Source organism: Nerophis ophidion, unplaced genomic scaffold (genome assembly GCF_033978795.1).
Source record: "Nerophis ophidion isolate RoL-2023_Sa unplaced genomic scaffold, RoL_Noph_v1.0 HiC_scaffold_45, whole genome shotgun sequence".
NCBI lineage: Eukaryota > Metazoa > Chordata > Actinopteri > Syngnathiformes > Syngnathidae > Nerophis > Nerophis ophidion.
In genome coordinates, this window is record NW_026906967.1 from 577,266 (window position 1) to 598,833 (window position 21,568).

Here is a 21,568-nt window from a genome sequence, read left to right on the forward strand (position 1 = left end):
TGCACTCAGACTAATGTATCCGCATACAAACAATTAATAACGACGTTTACTCTGTTAAACGACACACATGTGCACATGTACGTTGTAATTAAGACCTAGAAACCATAATAACCAAAACAACGTAATCTCCGCCAGACGCTATCTTGTTTTGTTTTTCCTCCTGTGTGACGTCATCGAGGTGTTCTCAACCGCGGAACAAATGTTGGCCAAACACGTGTTTCACTGGGACAATAGTGAGTGGTACACACTTCCTTCAAACACGCGTTTCACTGGGACACTAGTGAGTGGTGCACACTTCCTTCAAACACGTGTTTCACTGGGACAATAGTGAGTGGTGCACACTTCCTTCAAACACGCGTTTCACTGGGACACTAGTGAGTGGTGCACACTTCCTTCAAACACGTGTTTCACTGGGACAATAGTGAGTGGTGCACACTTCCTTCAAACACGTGTTTCACTGGGACAATAGTGAGTGGTGCACACTTCCTTCAAACACGTGTTTCACTGGGACAATAGTGAGTGGTGCACACTTCCTTCAAACACGTGTTTCACTGGGACAATAGTGAGTGGTGCACACTTCCTTCGCCCGGCCAAAGAACAAGATAAATAGTCCCATTTAAGAGTTGCTGGTGTAACAATAGGAAGAATATATTCCACTCCTCTCTTGTACACGCGGCTTATGAGGTAATATACATGATATATTTTCATATTATTTATCTTATTTACCTCATATGTTGTTCGAAGCTAACGTGCTAGCGTTAGCCCGCTAGCAGGCCTTTGTAGCAAATGCGAGCGTTTTTTTTTTGAGGAGTGTATTTTATATGTTCTCTATGAGAATTATATTGACTTATTTAATACTTTAACTGTTTTTTGTTGTATATTACAGTCACGCTTAACATCATTAAATATTTGTTACTAGAAAGAAACGAACGTCTTGTAATTTAAGTCTGGAATAAGTCACATAGTATAATAATAATAATAATAATACATTTTATTTGGTATAGCGCTTTTCATTGTACTCAAAGATGCTTTACAGGATGAAAAAAAATTATTGTTATTGTGATGACAGTGTAATATAATGTATTATTGCAGTGGTCTGCTTTATGTTGGTGTCAACTTTATTAGCAATAAATACAAATGATGTTTGCACGCACTTCTATTACCTTGATAACATCCATCCATTTTTCTACCGCTTGTCCCTATTTGGTGTTGCGGGGAGGGCAGGGGGTGTTGGAGCCTATCAGCTGCATTGGGTGGACATATCATGGAAATTAAATCAACTGATGTTTGTTATTACGAATACACTATTTGCACAATTGTAAGTGATTAATGCTTATTCAGTCGGACTAAAATAAATATTTAATTAAATAAATGTTAAATATTAAAAATAGCTTTAATATACTGCACACAAAATGAATTTGCATCAATATTTTGTTTGTAATCGGAACATGAGGTACCCAAATATTCTAAATATTTGTTTACATTTATGAATTTGTATATATATATATATATATATATATATATATATATATATATATATATATATATATATACATATATATATATATATATATTTATATATATACTCGCTGGCACTTGTTCCACTTGCTTCGCTGCACTTCTGTTTGTTTTCTGTTGGGTTAAAAATGTTGCTTTCGCGGAAGAAAGTTAAAGTACCAATGATTGTCACACACACACTAGGTGTGGTGAAATGTGTCCTCTGCATTTGACCCATCCCCTTGATCACCCCCTGGGAGGTGAGGGGAGCAGTGGGCAGCAGCAGTGCTGCGCCCGGGAATCATTTTTGGTGATTTAACCCCCAATTCCAACCCTTGATGCTGAGTGCCAAGCAGGTAGGTAATGGAGAACAAGGAGAGGATATTGTGCGTAAAAGTAAAGCCAACCGACCACAGCTCTGTAGTCCTGGTCACCGTTGACGTGAGGTGGGACTATTTTGGAGGTGCACGTCAAGGTTGGCTGGTAGGTTGGTAGTGGGAGGAGCCAGTTGGCGTCACTTGATGCTGCAGCACAATGAAACTTTTATACGTGCAGACTGACTTCATGCAGTCATGACGGTATTAAAATCCCAGCAGGAGGTTTTCTTTAAGTTGTTACTTTTTGATAAATGACACAATTCATAATAATCAATAACTGATGATTATTCCATGTGTAGAAGAACATCACCACAGAGTGGTGTCAGTCCACTTGGAAAATATTATATTTGATGGTCTAAAAAACATTTGACACATCATAGCTGAAGTTTGTTTGTGTTGTCTTGCGGACGTCCAACAGATGAACGCTCGTCAAGAAGAACGTCCCCTTCAGCAGCAGGAGGATCCACAGCCCCCCCACATTAAAGAGGAAGAGGAGGAAGTGTGGATGAGTCAGGAGGGAGAGTGTCCTGTAGGGCAGGAGGAGGCTGATGTCAGCAAGTTTCCACTGACTGTTGTCTCTGTGAAGACTGAAGAGCATGAAGACAAACCACCTGAGTCCTCACAGCTTCATCACAGTCCAAGTAAGCACAACATCCACATATCATCTAATACAATGTTTGTGACACATGTTCATCCGGGGGACACATTTATCACTAAAGATGGAGATATACTTGCTTTTTAACACCACCATTTAAAAATGAATGCTCATCAATCGTGTGAATAAGTGAAGTGAATTATATTTATATAGCACTTTTCTCTAGTGACTCAAAGCGCTTTTACATAGTGAAACCCGATATCTAAGTTACATTTAAACCAGTGTGGGTGGCACTGGGAGCAGGTGGGTAAAGTGTCTTGCCCAAAGACACAACGGCAGTGACTAGGATGGTGGAAGCGGGGATCGAACCTGGAACCCTCAAGTTCCTGGCACGGCCACTCTACCAACCGACAGCGCGCTTGCTTCCGCTGACGTGGCGGTCCTCAAGTGATGGCGGGATAAGAGCGCACCGTCACAATACACAAAACATCGGCAGAAAGCAATAATCTATAAAAAAATCAAGCAAACTGGAGTTTTGACCCAGAGAAGGCAGGTCGGTTATAAAACCAAAAACTCTGCATCCCAGGCACCCGCGGACTTAAGGAAATGCACGTTCTTTTTGATTTCAATGCGTATAAAGACATAAAAAGTGTATTAATAGCAACACTGGTTATTCATGTGATTATCAGACAGAAGTCATTTCCATTAGACAATATTCAAATATAGGTGGGAGTGTTGGAACCATACCAATACTTTGGTACCGGTACTAAAATTATTTTGGTACTTTTCTCAATAAAGGGGACCACAAAAATGGCATTATTGGTTTTATTTTAACAAAAAAACTTAAGATACATTAAACATATGTTTCTAATTGCAGTTAAGTCTTTAATTGAAATAGTGAACATATTAGACAACTTGTTCTTTAGCAGTAAGTAAACAAACAAAGACTCCTAATTATTTAGCTGACATAAGCAGTAACATGTTGTCTCATTTATACACCTATTATTTTGTCAACATTATTAAGGACAAGTGGTAGAAAATTAATTATTAATCTACTTGTTCATTTACTGTTAGTATCTGCTTATTTTCTCTTTTAAAGGGGAACATTATCACAATTTCTGAAGGGTTAAAACCAATAAAAATCAGTTCCCAGTGGCTTATTTTATTTTTTGAAGTTTTTCTCAAAATTTGACCCATCACGCCATATCCCGAAAAACAGCTTCAAAGTTCCTGATTTTAACCGTCGTTATATCCACCCGTCCATTATCCTGTGACGTCACAGCGTGATCACACAGAAACAAACATGGCGGATAGCACAGAAAGGTATAGCGATATTAGCTAGGATTCAGACTAGGATTTCAGCGCCGTAAGCGATTCAACAGATTACGCATGTATTGAAATGGATGGTTGAAGTGTGGAGGCAGGTAGTGAAAACGAAATTGAAGAAGAAACTGAAGCTATTGAGCCATATCATGACAGACAGCAGCAACGAGGACGAATTTGACGATCGCCTTCTAACCAACGTTTGGTAAGTGTTTGTTTGGCATTAAATGTGGGTGGAGGGAAAGGCTGGATGCAAATGTAGCTACAAATGAGGCATAATGATGCAATATGTACATACAGCTAGCCTAAGGAGCATGTTAGCATCGATTAGCTTGCAGTCATGCTGTGAACAAATATGTCTGATTAGCACATAAGTCAATAACATCAACAAAACTCACCTTTGTGCATTCAAGCACAACCTTATAAGTTTGGTGGACAAAATGAGACAGAAAAAGAAGTGGCATAAATCATATCCAGGGGCTTTACCTCGCTGGTCTGCGGGAAGAGACTGCTGTCCTCCCTGAATAGCTCGCACTCGGGCAGATTCAGTAGTTGTCTATTTAACAATTTTGCAGATTTTGTTGACTTTATCGTTGGAAATGCATCTGCTTTGAGTGTCGCAGGATATCCACACATTCTTGTGTGGATATCAGAAAAATAACAGAGCTGATTTGACTTGGTGCGTGTAATAAGATTGAGAAAATGGCGGATCGCTTCATGTTGTGACGTCACGGGTGAAAGGTCATCGCTCGACAGGCTATCAATTGAAAGGCGTTTAAATCGCCAAATTCACTCATTTAGAGTTCGGAAATCGGTTAAAAAAATATATGGTCTTTTTTCTGCACCATCAAGGTATATATTGACGCTTACATAGGTCTGCTGATAATGTTCCCCTTTAACATTTTCTGTCTACACTTCTGTTAAAATGTAATAATCACTTATTCTTCTGTTGTTGGATGCTTTACATTACTTTGTGGATGATACCACAAATGTGGGTATCAATCTGATACCAAGTAGTTACAGGATCATACATTGGTCATCTGCAAAGTCCTCATGTGTTCAGGGACATATTTCCTGAGTTTATAAACATAATATACATTTTAAAAAAACGAAAGAAAATGTTGTGATGCCAAAAAATATCGACGTAATCATAGTAGTATCGACTAGATACTGCCAAAGGTGGATGGACGTTAGCCGCTAGCTAGCTAGCATGTCTTAAAGCACCTCTTCCTGAGGGAGTTTCAGTGTTATAACTTCACCTTTATCTTTACTTTTTACACCAAAATGCGTCAATTCTCCCTTTTCTGTCTCCACACTGTGTCTGCTTGTAAGTACTCCATGATTGTGTGCCGCCGAACATGCTCGTCTGCTTATAAACCTCCAATGTCACAACGTGACTTCGACGCATGAAGCGTGGGATAACGTGAACAGTTGTGGAACTTTCTAACAAACAGTATTGTGGCCAAACAGCTCAATTTTTGTTTCATCTGACATCACAAGGACAAAGATATGACCTTCTGGAGGAAAGTTCTGTAGTCAGATGAAACAAAAATGAAGCTGTTTGGCCACAAAACCCAGCAATATGTTTGGAGGACAAAAGGTGAGGCCTTTAATCCTAGGAACATCATCCCTACCGTCAAGCATGGTGGTGGTAGTATTATGCTCTGGGTCTGTTTTGCTTCCAATGGAACTGCTGCTTTAAATGAGATAATGAAAAAGAAGGATTACCTCCAAATTCTTCAGGACAAGCTAAAATCATCAGCCTGGAGGTTGGGTCTTGGGTGCAGTTGGGTGTTCCAACAGGACAATGACCCCAAACACACCTCAAAAGTGGTAAAGGAATGGCTAAATCAGGCTCGAATTTAGGTTTTAGAATTTTCTTCCCAAAGTCCTGACTTAAATGTGTGGACAATGCTGAAGAAGCAAGTCTATGTAAAAAAAACAACACATTTAGCTGAATTGCACCAATTTTGTCAAGAGAAGTGGTCAAAAATTCGAGCAGAAGCTTGTGGATGGCGACCAAAAGCGTCTTTTTGCAGTGAAACTTGCCAAGGGACATGTAAGCAAATATTAACATTGCTGTATGTACACTTTTGACCCAGCACATTTGCTCACATGTACAGTAGACCCATAATAAATTCATAAAAGAAGCAAACTTCATGAATGTTTTTAGTGAGCAACAAGTATGTGCTCCAATCACTACATCACAAATAAATAAGAGTTGTAGAAATGATTGGAAACTCAAGACAGCCATGACATTATGTTCTTTACAGGTGTATGGAAACTTTTGATTGCGACTCTATATATGCATGTGTATATGTATATATATCCATCCATTTTCTACCGCTTATCCCTTTCGGAGTCGCAGGGTGCTGGAGCCTATCTTAGTTACAATTGGGTATATATATATATATGTATATATATGTATATGTAATACATATATATATATATATATATATATATGTGTGTATGTGTAAATATATATATGTGTAAATATATATATATATATATGTATATTTACACATATATACATACATATATATACACATATATATATATATATATATATATATGTATTACATATATATATATATATATATATATATATGCATGCATGCATGTATATATATATTAGGGGTGTGGGAAAAATCAATTCGAATTTGAATTGTGATGCTCACGTTGTGCGATTCAGAATCGATTCTCATTTTTAAAAAATCAATGTTTTGTTTCTTTTAATCAATGCAACAAAACAATACACAGCAATACCATAACAATGCAATCCAATTCCAAAACCAAACCTCACCCAGCAACACTCAGAACTGCAATAAACAGATTAATTGAGAGGAGACACAAACACAACACAGAACAAACCAAAAGTAGTGAAACAAAAATGAATATTATCAACAACAGCATCATTATTAGTTATAATTTCAGCTGAAATTCTATGTATTGAATGAATACAGAATCATTTTGAATCGGAAAAAAAACGTTTTTGAATCGAGAATCGCGTTGAATCGAAAAAATCGATTAATAATCGAAGCGCGACCCTAAGAATCGATATTGAATCGAATCGTGGGACACTCAAAGATTCTCAGCCCTAATATATATATATATATATATATATATATATATATATATATATATACACATATATATACCTTTTTTTATTTTTTTATATACTGTATATTTATGTATAATATGTTCAGTTTAACAGTCCTGTTGTGATTGATTGAATGCCCTGAGAATTATACTGGATATTCTTTTGTAATTGCCACAAAATAACGTGTAGTATTTTGTTAATTTCTTGCCAAAAATATTTTTATTTTATAGATATTTTCATAGCAGAATATTGTCCTTAGGGCCCTCTGGCCCCCCATGGATGACCCCTAAAATCTGTGCCTTTTAAGACCTCACTGTTGGCTTTGTAGGCTCATGTTACTTCTCAACTAGTCAAAGTTAAAGCAGAATCGAAAATTAAATCTGAATTGGTGAAATCTTATCTATTTCCATCCCAGCATGTGTTTGTCTTCTTGTGTCCTGCAGACGTCTGTGAAAAATATCGTCCACCTGAGCAGCAGGAGGGGTCCTCCAGTATGGAGCAGAGGAGGTCACAGTACCTCCACGTGAAAGAAGAGGAGCCACAGCCCCCTCACTTTGAAGATGAAGAAAAACAGCGTCTGTCCCCCCACTTTATAGAGGAAGACAAGAGACACCTCATCAGTGTGAAGAGTCAAGGTGATGAGGTCAAAGGTGAACGTGAGGAGAAGAGAGAGGCAGAGCCTCCAAGCAGCAGTTTAGCAGAATGTGATGGAGACCACTGTGGAGGATCACAAGCAGACAAGCTCTTAGCTCCACTATCAGATAGTGAGGACACAACGTCACACTCTCCTGACACTGATGATGAAGACTCTAAAGATGATAAGACATGTCACACTGACAACACTCACTTCACTTGTTCTCTCTGTCACAAAACTTTTAAAGACCATAGTAATCTGAAAAGGCACATGAGTACACACACCGGAGAGAAACCTTTTTCCTGCTCAGAATGTGGGAGAGATTTTAGACTAAAACACATGCTGAAAGTACACATGAGAACACACACTGGAGAAAAACCTTTTTTATGTTCAATCTGCGGTAAAGATTTTACTCAAAAGCACCATTTGAAAACACACATGAGAATACACACTGGAAAAAAACCTTTTTCCTGTTCAATCTGCGGTAAAGATTTTACTCATAGGAACTATTTGAAAATACACATAAGAATACACACTGGAGAAAAACCTTTTTCATGCTCAGAATGTGGTAAAAGTTTTGTAATAAATCAAAGTTTAAAAGTACATATGAGAACACACACTGGAGAAAAACCTTTTTCATGTTCAATCTGTGGTAAGGTTTTTACTCAAAGGGACCATTTAAAAAAACACATGAGAATACACACTGGAGAAAAAACTTTTTCCTGCTCATAATGTGGTAAAAGTTTTGTCATAATACAAAGTTTAAAAGTAAATATGAGAACACATATTGGTGAAAAACCTTTTATATGTTCAGTATGTGGTAAAAGTCTGAATAGAAAGACAGCAATTAAAATTATACATGAGAATGCAATCAGGTGAAAAACCATACTCCTGTTCAATCTGCAACAAAAGCTTTGGTCACCTAAACACTCTTACAGTGCATATGAGAACACACGCAGGTGAGTAAGTGTTGAGTTGCAGTGTGTGTGGTGAAAGATTGTCTTCTAAGTACCAGTGTAAGAAACACAAGTGTGCTGGTGAGAACAGCAGCAGCAAATGAAACTGCAGGATTTGAAATAAACTGTCCAGACTTTCATTTTGACTTTCTAACAACATCAGCACATATAACATGTGTGACATCATTGTTGTTTGTCTAACACAATCCTGTTAATATGATTCTAACATTTATAGATTAGACACTTCAGATTAGTGCTTTTATTTCAGTCAAGTACATGAGTTAATATACACATTTGTGTATTTTAAAATAAACAACAATTTGACTGAAAGGGTGAAAATAAACTACATAAAATATTTTACATACAATAAACATTTTAAGTGTAGATATTTATAATTCAGTTTTATACTTATTCATAATAGTGTTTTATATAAGTTTTTTTGAACAATGAAGTGTTACATATTTTATTTTCTAATTGTAGATGATTCCATAGATGAACTCCTTTATATGATGTACATATTTGTTTTACATGTGTTCATACCTTTGCTTTTGAGTACACATAAATCCCTCTTAGTTCATATTTACTGGTTCACATCTGAAACATCTTCTGGACCACTTCTGGAAGCATATAATTATTTACTTTATACATCATTTGAACAGTTGTCTTTTATACAAGATCATTTACTTTTAAAATGTGTGACTTTATGAATCATTTGTTGGGTCTCTAGAATCCATTCTATTAGTTGTCTTTATTACTTTTTGTGTAATATGATGATTGATGTGTGATTGTTTTATATGTATGTCCCCAGACTTTTATGCAATAAACAATGTATGTTTCAACTGAAGTTGGCTACAATAATTCTAGTTAATATTTGTATGTATTTTATTCTATTCAGTACTGCACTCAATTGTTTTTTTTACTTTTTTTTGTATGATTTACAAGTAGTGTCCAGCTTACTTCATCATCTATATTAACTCCTAAAAATGTGACTACCTTTATTATTTTTATTTCAATATTATCCATAATAATTTGTGTTTTACATTTTTACAATCTCCAAATATGATATATTTAGTTTTATTGAAGTTTAGTGACAGTTTATTGATGTGCAGACAACATTTTTTGATAAAGTTCTCACTGGATAAAATGAGATGAGAGATAAATCAAGCAGTAATGAAGGCGAAGAATGTATAGTTACACTCAGTAGTGACAATTAAAGACACTTTCATCCTGTTGATTTAAGCAAAACAAAGAGTAAAGTGTAATATTCCAAAAATAGAAGAATATTAATATCAGCAGTCAATATTCCAACATTGTGACGCTGACCTATGGTAAAAAACATATTTATTTTTAAAGGCTTTATGAGAGTGATGTAATTTTCAGAAACAGAAATACTTTATTAATCCCCGAGGGGAAATAAAAAAAAGAGTGGGGGAAGAGTGGATGGTGAGATCGACAGGCGGATCGGTGCGGCGTCTTCAGTAATGCGGACGTTGTATCAATCCGTTGTGGTGAAGAAGGAGCTGAGCCTGAAGGCAAAGCTCTCAATTTACCGGTCGATCTACGTTCCCATCCTCACCTATGGTCATGAGCTTTGGGTCATGACCGAAAAGATAAGATCACGGGTACAAGCGGCCCAAATGAGTTTCCTCCGCCGTGTGGCGGGTCTCTCCCTTAGAGATAGGGTGAGAAGCTCTGCCATCCGGGAGGAACTCAAAGTAAAGCCGCTGCTCCTCCACATCGAGAGGAGCCGGATGAGGTGGTTCGGGCATCTGGTCAGGATGCCACCCGAACGCCTCCCTAGGGAGGTGTTTAGGGCACGTCCAGCTGGTAGGAGGCCACGGGGAAGACCCAGGACACGTTGGGAAGACTATGTCTCCCGGCTGGCCTGGGAACGCTTGGGGATCCCCCGGGAAGAGTTAGACGAAGTGGCTGGAGAGAGGGAAGTCTGGGCTTCCCTGCTTAGGCTGCTGCCCCCCCGACCCGACCTCAGATAAGTGGAAGATGATGGATGGATGGATGGATGGATGGGAAATAAAAAATGTCAGCACTGTTATAAACATGTGATTATTAAGTGTAATAATGTATGTGTGGAGAGACGCAGCCGACGGGCCGACAGCGGGCTGAGAAACATGATTGTCCTGACAAAGATGGAGGCCAGGAGGCGGGGCATGCAGCAGAGGGGAGAGGCGTGACGCACGCAGGGCGGCAGGACAACAGCAATCAGCGCAAGGTGCGTACACCACACAGCTGCGCTCAATCACATCATCTGCTCCTGCAGCATAAAAAGGGGGAAGGAGGAACATTCAGGGGGAAGTAGGAGAAGGAACCCGCTGACGAGACCGACCACGAGCAACGAACGATCAGACCTGAGAGACGACGAGTCCCCGCCAAGGACTCAAACCCCGGACACCGCGAACAGAAGCAGGAAACGCCCGCGCACTGCAAGGTGCGGCGACAAGAAGGCAAGAGAATGACATGATGATTGAAGCAATAAATCAGAGTCAAACCTGTTATGATGCGTCATGTGTTGGATGGCACTGCAACTCACACCAGGACGGCAGGAAGCCCGTCACAGTATATTAATACAATAATAAAATGCTACGTTTGGGGATGTGTAATATTGTTTTGAAGAACATCCTCAATGTTTTCATGCTAGAATAGTTTTAAGAGTGGAAAAAAAAAATGAGGCAGTAATGATAATGGTTTGTTTTAAGCCTGTTTATGAATAATTAAAGATAATTAAAATACCAAAAATGTAGCTTACATCCTCAGTGAGCTGAACTCCAGCAGTAAAGATGAGAGAAATAATGTGGAAAGGTCAGAAGTCAAATTTTTCTTCAGGTGATACATGGAGCCTCTGCTGCCACCCAGCGGCCGTCGGAAAGAATGCATACATTTTGTTTTGACCTCCTTAAAACTGCTTTTTACTTTCTGTCAACGCGGATTAAGAACAAAACATTAGTGATCAAAACACATCGCTTAGTTTGGATCAAGTGTGAGTGTAAAGTGTTGTGATTGTGTCAAAATGTGCGAAGGAACGAGAGCAGAGTACGAGGATGAACTTTGTCCAACAAAAGAGGAGAAGGAGTGTTAGTTGTGTTACACAGAACGTTTGTTTACTTCTTTCTCTCACATATTTACTAACTTTATATTCATTTGTTACCACCATTCTTAAATATGTTTGTAAGAATGTGGGTGTTGTTGAGAAGATGTAAAAATGGGTTCTAGTTTATTAGTAAAATAAATTGTTTTCCTGAATTATATTCTCCTCACTTTATCCAGACAGTCATTAGGACAAAAGACCCTGGGAGGAATTTGCCCTTTTAAAAAGGGAAACCTATTCACTGTGGCAGGACAGTATCTAGATGAATTGATCACATTTGTGTAATCGGCTATGAGGCATTTTATTCTCATTGTACAGCCCTTACCTTTGGGCTGATACTGATACTGATACTGTGTTGACCAGTTTGATGATTGAATGTCCAGTACTGTAGAAATGTGTTTGGATATGACAATCCCTTTATTCCAAGCTATCAAAATGAAATGAAAAGTAGGTTCTAGAACATTATGTATGCTGACCTTGGCTTGAATGGCACATTGTCACAGCAGTGAGACCTGACCACACACCACACCACACGCTCCAAAACGGTTTGTCCTCCATGTAATCACCCCCGAGTGTTTCCAGCTGAACCTAATTAAAGGAGGCTACTATGACAACCACACCACGGCAACAGTCCCATCCCTGTCAACACTTCCTGGTTCTCAAGAGGAAGTGGGCAGAGCAATCTGCTGAAAGGGAAACTCAGCATGAACTGAGGCCAGCAATCAATCAGAGAAAACAAAATATAAATATAAGCAAATAAGGAAATTTGGCTCCAACATATCCCTTTAATTCCTGTCCGTTTGCTATTAGACTTCTGGCATTCCACTGAACAATCAACATGGCGTTGGATTGTGGTCACATGACTCTGTTTCGTCTCCTCTTTGTAGTTCACCTTGTACCTGTTCCCAAGATAGTTCTTTTACATTTAAAAACTTTGCTACTGCTTTGACGATTATTTTTGATCTTCTCACTCTTATTTCTTGCCTGTTCTGTACAGTTTATTGCGTATGTCTTCTTTCTATTTCCAGCAGACTAGTAGAACTTCTTAGGTGTATTGCTGCCCTCCACAGTCTATAAACAAAATGTCCTCCTTCTGTCCTATGGCCCACACTACAGACTTGGACACAAACAGGACAGAAAGTAAAAAGCAGCTTTAAGGAGGTCAAAACAAAATGTATGCATTCTTTCCAACGGCCGCTGGGTGGCAGCAGAGGCTCCATGTATTACCTGAAGAAACATTTGACTTCTGACCTTTCCACATTATTTATCTCATCTTTACTGCTGGAGTTCAGCTCACTGAGGATGTAAGCTACATTTGGCATTTTTTATTTAATTAATTATTCATAAACAGGCTTAAAACAAAACATTATTATCATTACTGCCTCATTTTGTTTCACTCCCTACTAATTAAATCTATTCTAGCATGAAAACATTCAGGATGTTCATACAAACAATATTACACATCCCCAAACGTACCATTTTATTATGGTATTATCATACATTATTACTTTGAATATTCACATGTTTATAACAGTTATTACATCACTCCCATAAAGCTTCTAAAGCTGAATATGTTTACCATAGCTCAGCTTCACAATGTTGGAATATTGACTGCTGATATTAATATTCTTCTATTGTTTGGAATATTACTTTACTCTTTTTCTTTGCTCAAATGAACAGGATGAAAGTGTCTTTAATTGTCACTACTATCTATATATAATTATGTATATAATAATATTCCATTCTTCACCTTCATTACCGCTTGATTTAACTCTCATCTTATTTTATCCAGAGGGAACTTGACCATAAAATAGATGGCTGCACGTCAATAAACTGTCACTAAACTTCAATAAAACTAAATATATCATATTTGGGGGTTGTAAAATTGTAAAAAACAAATTATGGATAATATCACATTTTTAGGAGTTAATATAGATGAAGTAAGCTGGACACTACATGTAAGTCATATAAAGAAAACATTAAAAAATGGAGTGCGTTACTAAATAGAACAAAATACATACTTACAAATATTAACTACAATTATTGTACCCAACTTTAGTTGAAGCATACATTGTTTATTGCATAAAAGTCTGGGGACATACATATAAAACAATCACACATCAATCATCATATTACACAAGAAAGTAATAGACAATTAATAGAATGGATTCTAGAGACCCAACAAATTATTCACAAAGTCATACATTTTAAAAGTAAATGATCTTATATAAAACACAACTGCTCAAATGTTGTATAAAGTAAATAATTATATGCTTCCAGAAGTGGTCCAGAAGATGTTTCAGATGTGAACCAGTAAATATGAACTAAGAGGGATTTATGTGTACTCAAAAGCAAAGGTATGAACACATGTAAAACAAATATGTACATCATATAAAGGAGTTCATCTATGGAATCATCTACAATTAGAAAATAAAATATGTAACACTTCATTATTTAAAAAAACATATATAAAACACTATTATGAATAAGTATAATAGTGAATTATGAATATCTACACTTAAAATGTTAATTGTATGTAACATATTTTATGTACTGTTTATTCTCACCTTTTCAGTCAAACTGTTGTGTTCATTTTAAAGTACACAAATGTGTGTATTAACTCATGTACTTGACTGAAATAAAAGCACTAATCTGAAGTCTCTAATCTATAAATGTTAGAATCATATTAAAAAGATTGTGTTGCACACACAACAATGTCAGACATGTTATATGTGCTGATGTTGCTAGAAAATCAAAGTTAAAGTCTTGACAGTTTATTTCAAATTCTGCAGTTTCATTTGCTGCTGCTGTTCTCACCAGCACACTAGTGTTTTAGTGAGATTGTAAAAACATACCTCGAGGTCGGATGGCTGCGGTGAACACGCCAGTGTCTCAGAGAGAAGCCAAGGAGCCAAGCTCACAGCTGCTGCAGGACGACGAATAATCCAATGATTTCTCCGGTAAGATATATATCACAATTTTCCCATCCAAAAACATGCTGGTTGACGTAGAGAAAACATGTTCGCTTGACCGCTCTGTGTTAAAAACAAACAAAGAAACACCGGCTGTGTTTCGGTGCTAAAGGCAGCTGCAATCCACCGCTTTCCACCAACAGCATTCTTCTTTATAATCTCCATTATTGAATGAACAAATTGCAAAAGATTCAGCAACACAGGTGTCCAAAATACTTTGTAATTGCGCGATGAAAAGAGACGACTTTTAGCCGTGTTTGGTGCTACGCTAATATGTCCCCTCCAACAGGTGACGTCACGCGTATGCGTCATCATTCCGCGACGTTTTTAACAAGTAACTCGAGAGAAATTTAAAGGGTAACATTATCACAATTTCAGAAGGGTTAAAACCAATAAAAATCAGTTCCCAATGGTTTATTTTATTTTTTGAAGCTTTTTTCAAAATGTTATCCATCATGGATTATCCCGAAAAAAGGTTTTAAAGTGCCTGATTTTCGCTATCTGTAAATCCACCGTCCATTTTCCTGTGACGTCACATATTGACGCCAATACAAACAAACATGGCGGATAGAACAGGAAGATATAGCGACATTAGCACGGATTCAGACGTGGATTTCAGCAGATTCAACAGATTACGAATGTTTTGAAACGGATGGTTGGAGTGTGGAGGCAGATAGCGAAAGTGAAATTGAAGAAGAAACTGAAGCTATTGAGCGAATAGCTATTGAAGCTATTCGGCGATCGCCTTCTAACCAACGATTGCATCTTTTGACCACTGGAGCAATTTAAATCCATCGATTGGTAAATGTTTGTTTGGCATAACATGTGGGTGGAGGGAAAGGCTGGAGGCAAATATAGCTACAAATGTACATACAGCTAGCCTAAATAGCATGTTAACATCGATTAGCTACCAGTCAGGCCGTGACCAAATATGTCCGATTAGCACATAAGTCAATAACATCAACAAAACTCACCTTTGTGATTTCGTAGACTTTATCGTTGGAAATGCATCTGCTTTGAGTGTCGCAGGATAGCCACACATCTCTGTGCCATGTCTGTCATAGCATCGCCGGTAAAATGTGCAGAACAAACAAGGGACTTTCGCATCTTTTGACCACTGGTGTACTTGAATCCGTCGATTGGTGTGTGTTTGTTTGGCATTAAATGTGGGTGGAGGGAAAGGCTGGATGCAAATATAGTTACAAATGAGGCATAACGATGCAATATGTACATACAGCTAGCCTAAATAGCATGTTAGCGTCGATTAGCACGCCATGCTAATCGATGCACACTCCACGTAAGTCACCTTTAATCCGTCCCTGTTCATGTTGTTACACCCTCCAACAACACACCGACGAGGCATGATGTCTCCAAGGTACGGAAAACAGTCGAAAAAACGGAAAATAACAGAGCTGATTTGACTTGGTGTGTGTAATGTGTTTGAAAAAATGGCGGATTGCTTCCCATTGTAACGTCACGGGTGAAAGGTCATTGCTCCGACAGCAAACAATTGAAAGGCGTTTAAATCGCCAAATTCACCCTTTTAGAGTTCCGAAATGGGTTAAAAAAACATATGGTCTTTTTTCTGCAACATCAAGGTATATATTGATGCTTACATAGGTCTGGTGATAATGTTCCCCTTTAAAATTGCAATTCAGTAAAGTAAAAAGGCCGTATTGGCATGTGTTGCAATGTTAATATTTCATCATTGATATGTAAACTATCAGACTGTGTGGTCGGTTGTAGTGGCTTTCAGTAGGCCTTTAAATTTAACAGTAGAAGATGAGAGGCACTACATACAACATCAAATATACATTCATATTAAACATGCTGTGTTTTTAAAGTACATTTAGCACAATCACTAAGTGTTTTTAAATCCCTGCAGCTTCCATGACTGTTACACACTTGTGTTTACTGACCTGATAACTTATGCACAAACAGTTGAACTAAATGGTTTTTCTCCAGTGTGTTCTCATGTGTGTGGTCATGACAAGCTTTGTGGAGAAATGCTTCTTGCAAACAGGGCAGATAAAAGGTTTCTCTCCAGTATGTGTTCTCATGTGTGCGGTCATGTTAGGCTTCGTGGAGAAAGTCTTCTTACAAACAGATCAAGTCAAAGGTTTCTCTCCAGTATGTGTTCTCATGTGTGAGGACATGTTAGACTTTGTGGAGAAACTCTTCTTACAAACAGAACAAGTAAAAGGTTTCTCTCCAGTGTGTGTCCTCATGTGTATGGAGATGTCAGGCTTTCTGGAGAAAGACTTCTTACAAACAGAGCAAGTAAAAGGTTTCTCTCCAGTATGTGTTCTCATGTGTGTGATCATATGTTGCGTTGTGGAGAAACGCTTCTTACAAACAGAGCAAGTCAAAGGTTTCTCTCCAGTATGTGTTTTAATGTGTGAGGACATGTTAGACTTTGTGGAGAAACTCTTCTTACAAACAGAACAAGTAAAAGGTTTCTCTCCAGTGTGTGTTCTCATGTGTATGGAGATGTCAGGCTTTCTGGAGAAACATTTCTTGCAAACAGAGCAAGTAAAAGGTTTTTCTCCAGAATGTGTTCTCATGTGTGTGACCATATTTTGCTTTGTGGAGAAACGCTTCTTACAAACAGAGCAAGTCAAAGGTTTCTCTCCAGTATGTGTTCTCATGTGTGAGGACATGTTAGACTTTCTGGAAAAATTCTTCTTACAAACAGAGCAAGTAAAAGGTTTCTCTCCAGTGTGTGTTCTCATGTGTCTGGTCATGGCAGGCTTAATGGAAAAACTCTTCTTACAGACAGAGCAAATAAAAGGTTTCTCTCCAGTATGTATTCTCATGTGTATTGTAATATAACTCTTGTGTCTAAATGATTTCCCACATTCAGAGCAGTCAAAGTGTTTGTTGTTAGTGTGATGTCTCGTATCACCTTTAGAGTCATTTTTACTCTTCAAAGGTTTTTGGATGTGGTCACTGTGATCAGAAGAGTCTGACATCATGTGGTCCATGTCTGACAGTGGAGCAAAGATGCTGTCTGGTTCTGACTTTATATGTTCACAATGCTCTCCATCAGCTTCTGTGATGTGTTGACTTACAAGCTCCGCCCCTCTGTTCTCCTCACTTTGACAGTGATGAAGCTGTAAGGACTGAGCTTCAGCTTCATCATTATCCTCCACCAACATTTGAAGCTGCTTCGACAGTTCCTCCTCTTCCTCTTTAATGTGGGAGGGGGTCTGTAGCTCCTTCTGTCCCACACTGGAGCTCCACTCCTGCTGCTTGGAGGGGATCTCTTCATGACTCTCTGCTGACACCTGCTGGACGTCTGCAGAACATAAAACACAAATGAGGTGTTACTGTATAGAAGTTTGCAGTATTCAAACTATTCACATGTGAGCTAGGCCAAACAGACAGTGATGGGCAAGCGACCTGGAAAATGTAGTAAGCTAAGCTACAAGTTACTCCCAATTAAATGTAGCTAAGCTATCCTCAGAGAATTGTAGCAAGCTACACTACACGCTACACTGCAAAAGCAGCGTAAAAATACCCATCATCTCAAACAGGTAAATTCCCAAACAAAATGAAAATAGCTAAAATTGCACCAATTCATCAGAATGGAGACAAACACCAATTTACAAATTATAGACCTGTTTCTTTACTTCCACAATTTTCTAAAATCATTGAAAAACTGTCAGATTAGAGAGTTCCACAAACAAACATAAAATATTAGATGAGAACCAATATGGATACAGAGCTAATATTTCAACTTCGATGGCTGTAATAGAAAAGACAGAAGAAATGACCAATGCAATTGATAGTAAAAAAAAAAAAATATGTGGCAGCAGTGTTTATTGATCCAACTAAAGCATTTCACACTATTAATCACAATATTTTAATCAAAAAACTATACTGGTATGGCATCAGAGGGTTGGTCTTAAACTGGATTAGAAGTTATTTAACCAACAGGAAACAATACGTGAAGCCGGGCGAACACACTTCTACAACACTAAATATATCCTGTGGTGTACCTCAAGGATCAAAACTAGGACCAACATGGTTCAAGCTTTATATAAATGACATTTGTAAAGTTATAAAATATTTAAAATTAGTATTATTTGCGGATGATACAACAGTGTTTTGTTCAGGAGAGAACACACAGAAGATAATACAAATAATAACAGATGAAATGAACAAATTAAAAAGATGGTTTGACAAAAACAGACTATCATTGAATTTCAGTAAAACTAAAATAATGCTATTTGGTAAAAGTAGGAAAGAAGTGTCAAACACAAATACAAATAGACGGAATAGAAATTGAAAGAGTAAATGAAAGCAAATTTCTAGGTATAATGATTGATGATAAAATGAACTGAAAATCTCATGTAAAAAATTTACAACATAAAGCAGCAAGAAACACGGCAATAATGAATAAAACTAAACATGTTTTGGCCCAAAAATCACGTCATATTCTCTACTGCTCACTAGTGTTACATATCTGAGTTACTGTGTAGAAAAATGGGGAAATGTTGTATGTGTGATGTATCATGTTGTATGCATGTATGTGAGATGTATCATGTTGTATGTGTGATGTATCATGTTGTATGCATGCATGTGTGATGTATCATGTTGTATGCATGTATGTGTGATGTATCATGTTGTATACATGTATGTGAGATGTATCATGTTGTATGTGTGATGTATCATGTTGTATGCATGTATGTGTGATGTATCATGTTGTATGCATGTATGTGTGATGTATCATGTTGTATGCATGCATGTGTGATGTATCATGTTGTATGCATGCATGTGTGATGTATCATGTTGTATGCATGCATGTGTGATGTATCATGTTGTATGCATGCATGTGTGATGTATCGAGTTGTATGCATGCATGTGTGATGAATCATGTTGTATGTGTGATGTATCATGTTGTATGTGTGATGTATCATGTTGTATACATGCATGTGTGATGTATCATGTTGTATGCATGTATGTGAGATGTATCATGTTGTATGTGTGATGTATCATGTTGTATGCATGTATGTGTGATGTATCATGTTGTATGCATGTATGTGTGATGTATCATGTTGTATGCATGCATGTGTGATGTATCATGTTGTATGCATGCATGTGTGATGTATCATGTTGTATGCATGCATGTGTGATGTATCATGTTGTATGCATGCATGTGTGATGTATCATGTTGTATGCATGCATGTGTGATGAATCATGTTGTATGTGTGATGTATCATGTTGTATGTGTGATGTATCATGTTGTATACATGCATGTGTGATGTATCATGTTGTATGCATGCATGTGTGATGTATCATGTTGTATGCATGTATGTGTGATGTATCATGTTGTATGTGTGATGTATCATGTTGTATGCATGCATGTGTGATGTATCATGTTGTATGCATGTATGTGTGATGTATCATGTTGTATGCATGCATGTGTGATGTATCATGTTGTAGGCATGCATGTGTGATGTATCATGTTGTATGCATGCATGTGTGATGAATCATGTTGTATGCATGCATGTGTGATGTATCATGTTGTATGTGTGATGTATCATGTTGTATACATGCATGTGTGATGTATCATGTTGTATGGATGCATGTGTGATGTATCATGTTGTATGCATGCAAGTGTGATGTATCATGTTGTATGTGTGATGTATCATGTTGTATGCATGCATGTGTGATGAATCATGTTGTATGTGTGATGTATCATGTTGTATGTGTGATGTATCATGTTGTATACATGCATGTGTGATGTATCATGTTGTATGCATGCATGTGTGATGTATCATGTTGTATGCATGTATGTGTGATGTATCATGTTGTATGTGTGATGTATCATGTTGTATGCATGCATGTGTGATGTATCATGTTGTATGTGTGATGTATCATGTTGTATGTGTGATGTATCATGTTGTATACATGCATGTGTGATGTATCATGTTGTATGCATGCATGTGTGATGTATCATGTTGTATGTGTGATGTATCATGTTGTATACATGCATGTGTGATGTATCATGTTGTATGCATGCATGTGTGATGTATCATGTTGTATACATGCATGTGTGATGTATCATGTTGTATGTGTGATGTATCATGTTGTATACAGGCATGTGTGATGTATCATGTTGTATACATGCATGTGTGATGTATCATGTTGTATGCTTGCATGTGTGATGTATCATGTTGTATGCATGCATGTGTGATGTATCATGTTGTATGCATGCATGTGTGATGTATCATGTTGTATGTGTGATGTATCATGTTGTATACATGCATGTGTGATGTATCATGTTGTATGTGTGATGTATCATGTTGTATGCATGCATGTGTGATGTATCATGTTGTATGCATGCATGTGTGATGTATCATGTTGTATGCATGCATGTGTGATGTATCATGTTGTATGCATGCATGTGTGATGTATCATGTTGTATGCATGCATGTGTGATGAATCATGTTGTATGTGTGATGTATCATGTTGTATGTGTGATGTATCATGTTGTATACATGCATGTGTGATGTATCATGTTGTATGCATGCATGTGTGATGTATCATGTTGTATGCATGTATGTGTGATGTATCATGTTGTATGCATGCATGTGTGATGTATCATGTTGTATGTGTGATGTATCATGTTGTATGTGTGATGTATCATGTTGTATACATGCATGTGTGATGTATCATGTTGTATGCATGCATGTGTGATGTATCATGTTGTATGTGTGATGTATCATGTTGTATGTGTGATGTATCATGTTGTATACATGCATGTGTGATGTATCATGTTGTATGCATGCATGTGTGATGTATCATGTTGTATACATGCATGTGTGATGTATCATGTTGTATGTGTGATGTATCATGTTGTATACAGGCATGTGTGATGTATCATGTTGTATACATGCATGTGTGATGTATCATGTTGTATGCTTGCATGTGTGATGTATCATGTTGTATGCATGCATGTGTGATGTATCATGTTGTATGCATGCATGTGTGATGTATCATGTT

General features: G+C 37.5%; 2 protein-coding genes across 4 annotated transcripts in view; one reads left to right on the forward strand and one right to left on the reverse strand.

The window, feature by feature from the left end:
* The first annotated feature begins 515 nt into the window (after positions 1–515).
* Positions 516–21,568, forward strand: part of LOC133546834 (gastrula zinc finger protein XlCGF57.1-like) — a 166,566-nt gene continuing 145,513 nt past the window's right edge. The window contains exons 1-3 of one of the 2 annotated variants that reach the window (XM_061892671.1): positions 522–684; positions 2,293–2,515; positions 7,336–9,326. In XM_061892671.1, the coding sequence (XP_061748655.1) occupies positions 2,293–2,515; positions 7,336–8,258 (1,146 nt within the window). In that variant the 5' untranslated portion in view covers positions 522–684 and the 3' untranslated portion in view covers positions 8,259–9,326. Of the gene's footprint in view, positions 685–2,292; positions 2,516–7,335; positions 9,327–21,568 lie in introns of those variants that run through there. The other variant, XM_061892669.1, reaches the window with a different exon arrangement.
* Positions 13,640–21,568, reverse strand: part of LOC133546827 (gastrula zinc finger protein XlCGF28.1-like) — a 33,936-nt gene continuing 26,007 nt past the window's right edge. For both annotated transcript variants that reach the window (XM_061892658.1, XM_061892659.1), the window contains exon 3: positions 13,640–17,855. In XM_061892658.1, coding sequence (XP_061748642.1) covers positions 16,666–17,855 — 1,190 coding nt within the window. In that variant the 3' untranslated portion in view covers positions 13,640–16,665. The remainder of the gene's footprint in view (positions 17,856–21,568) is intronic.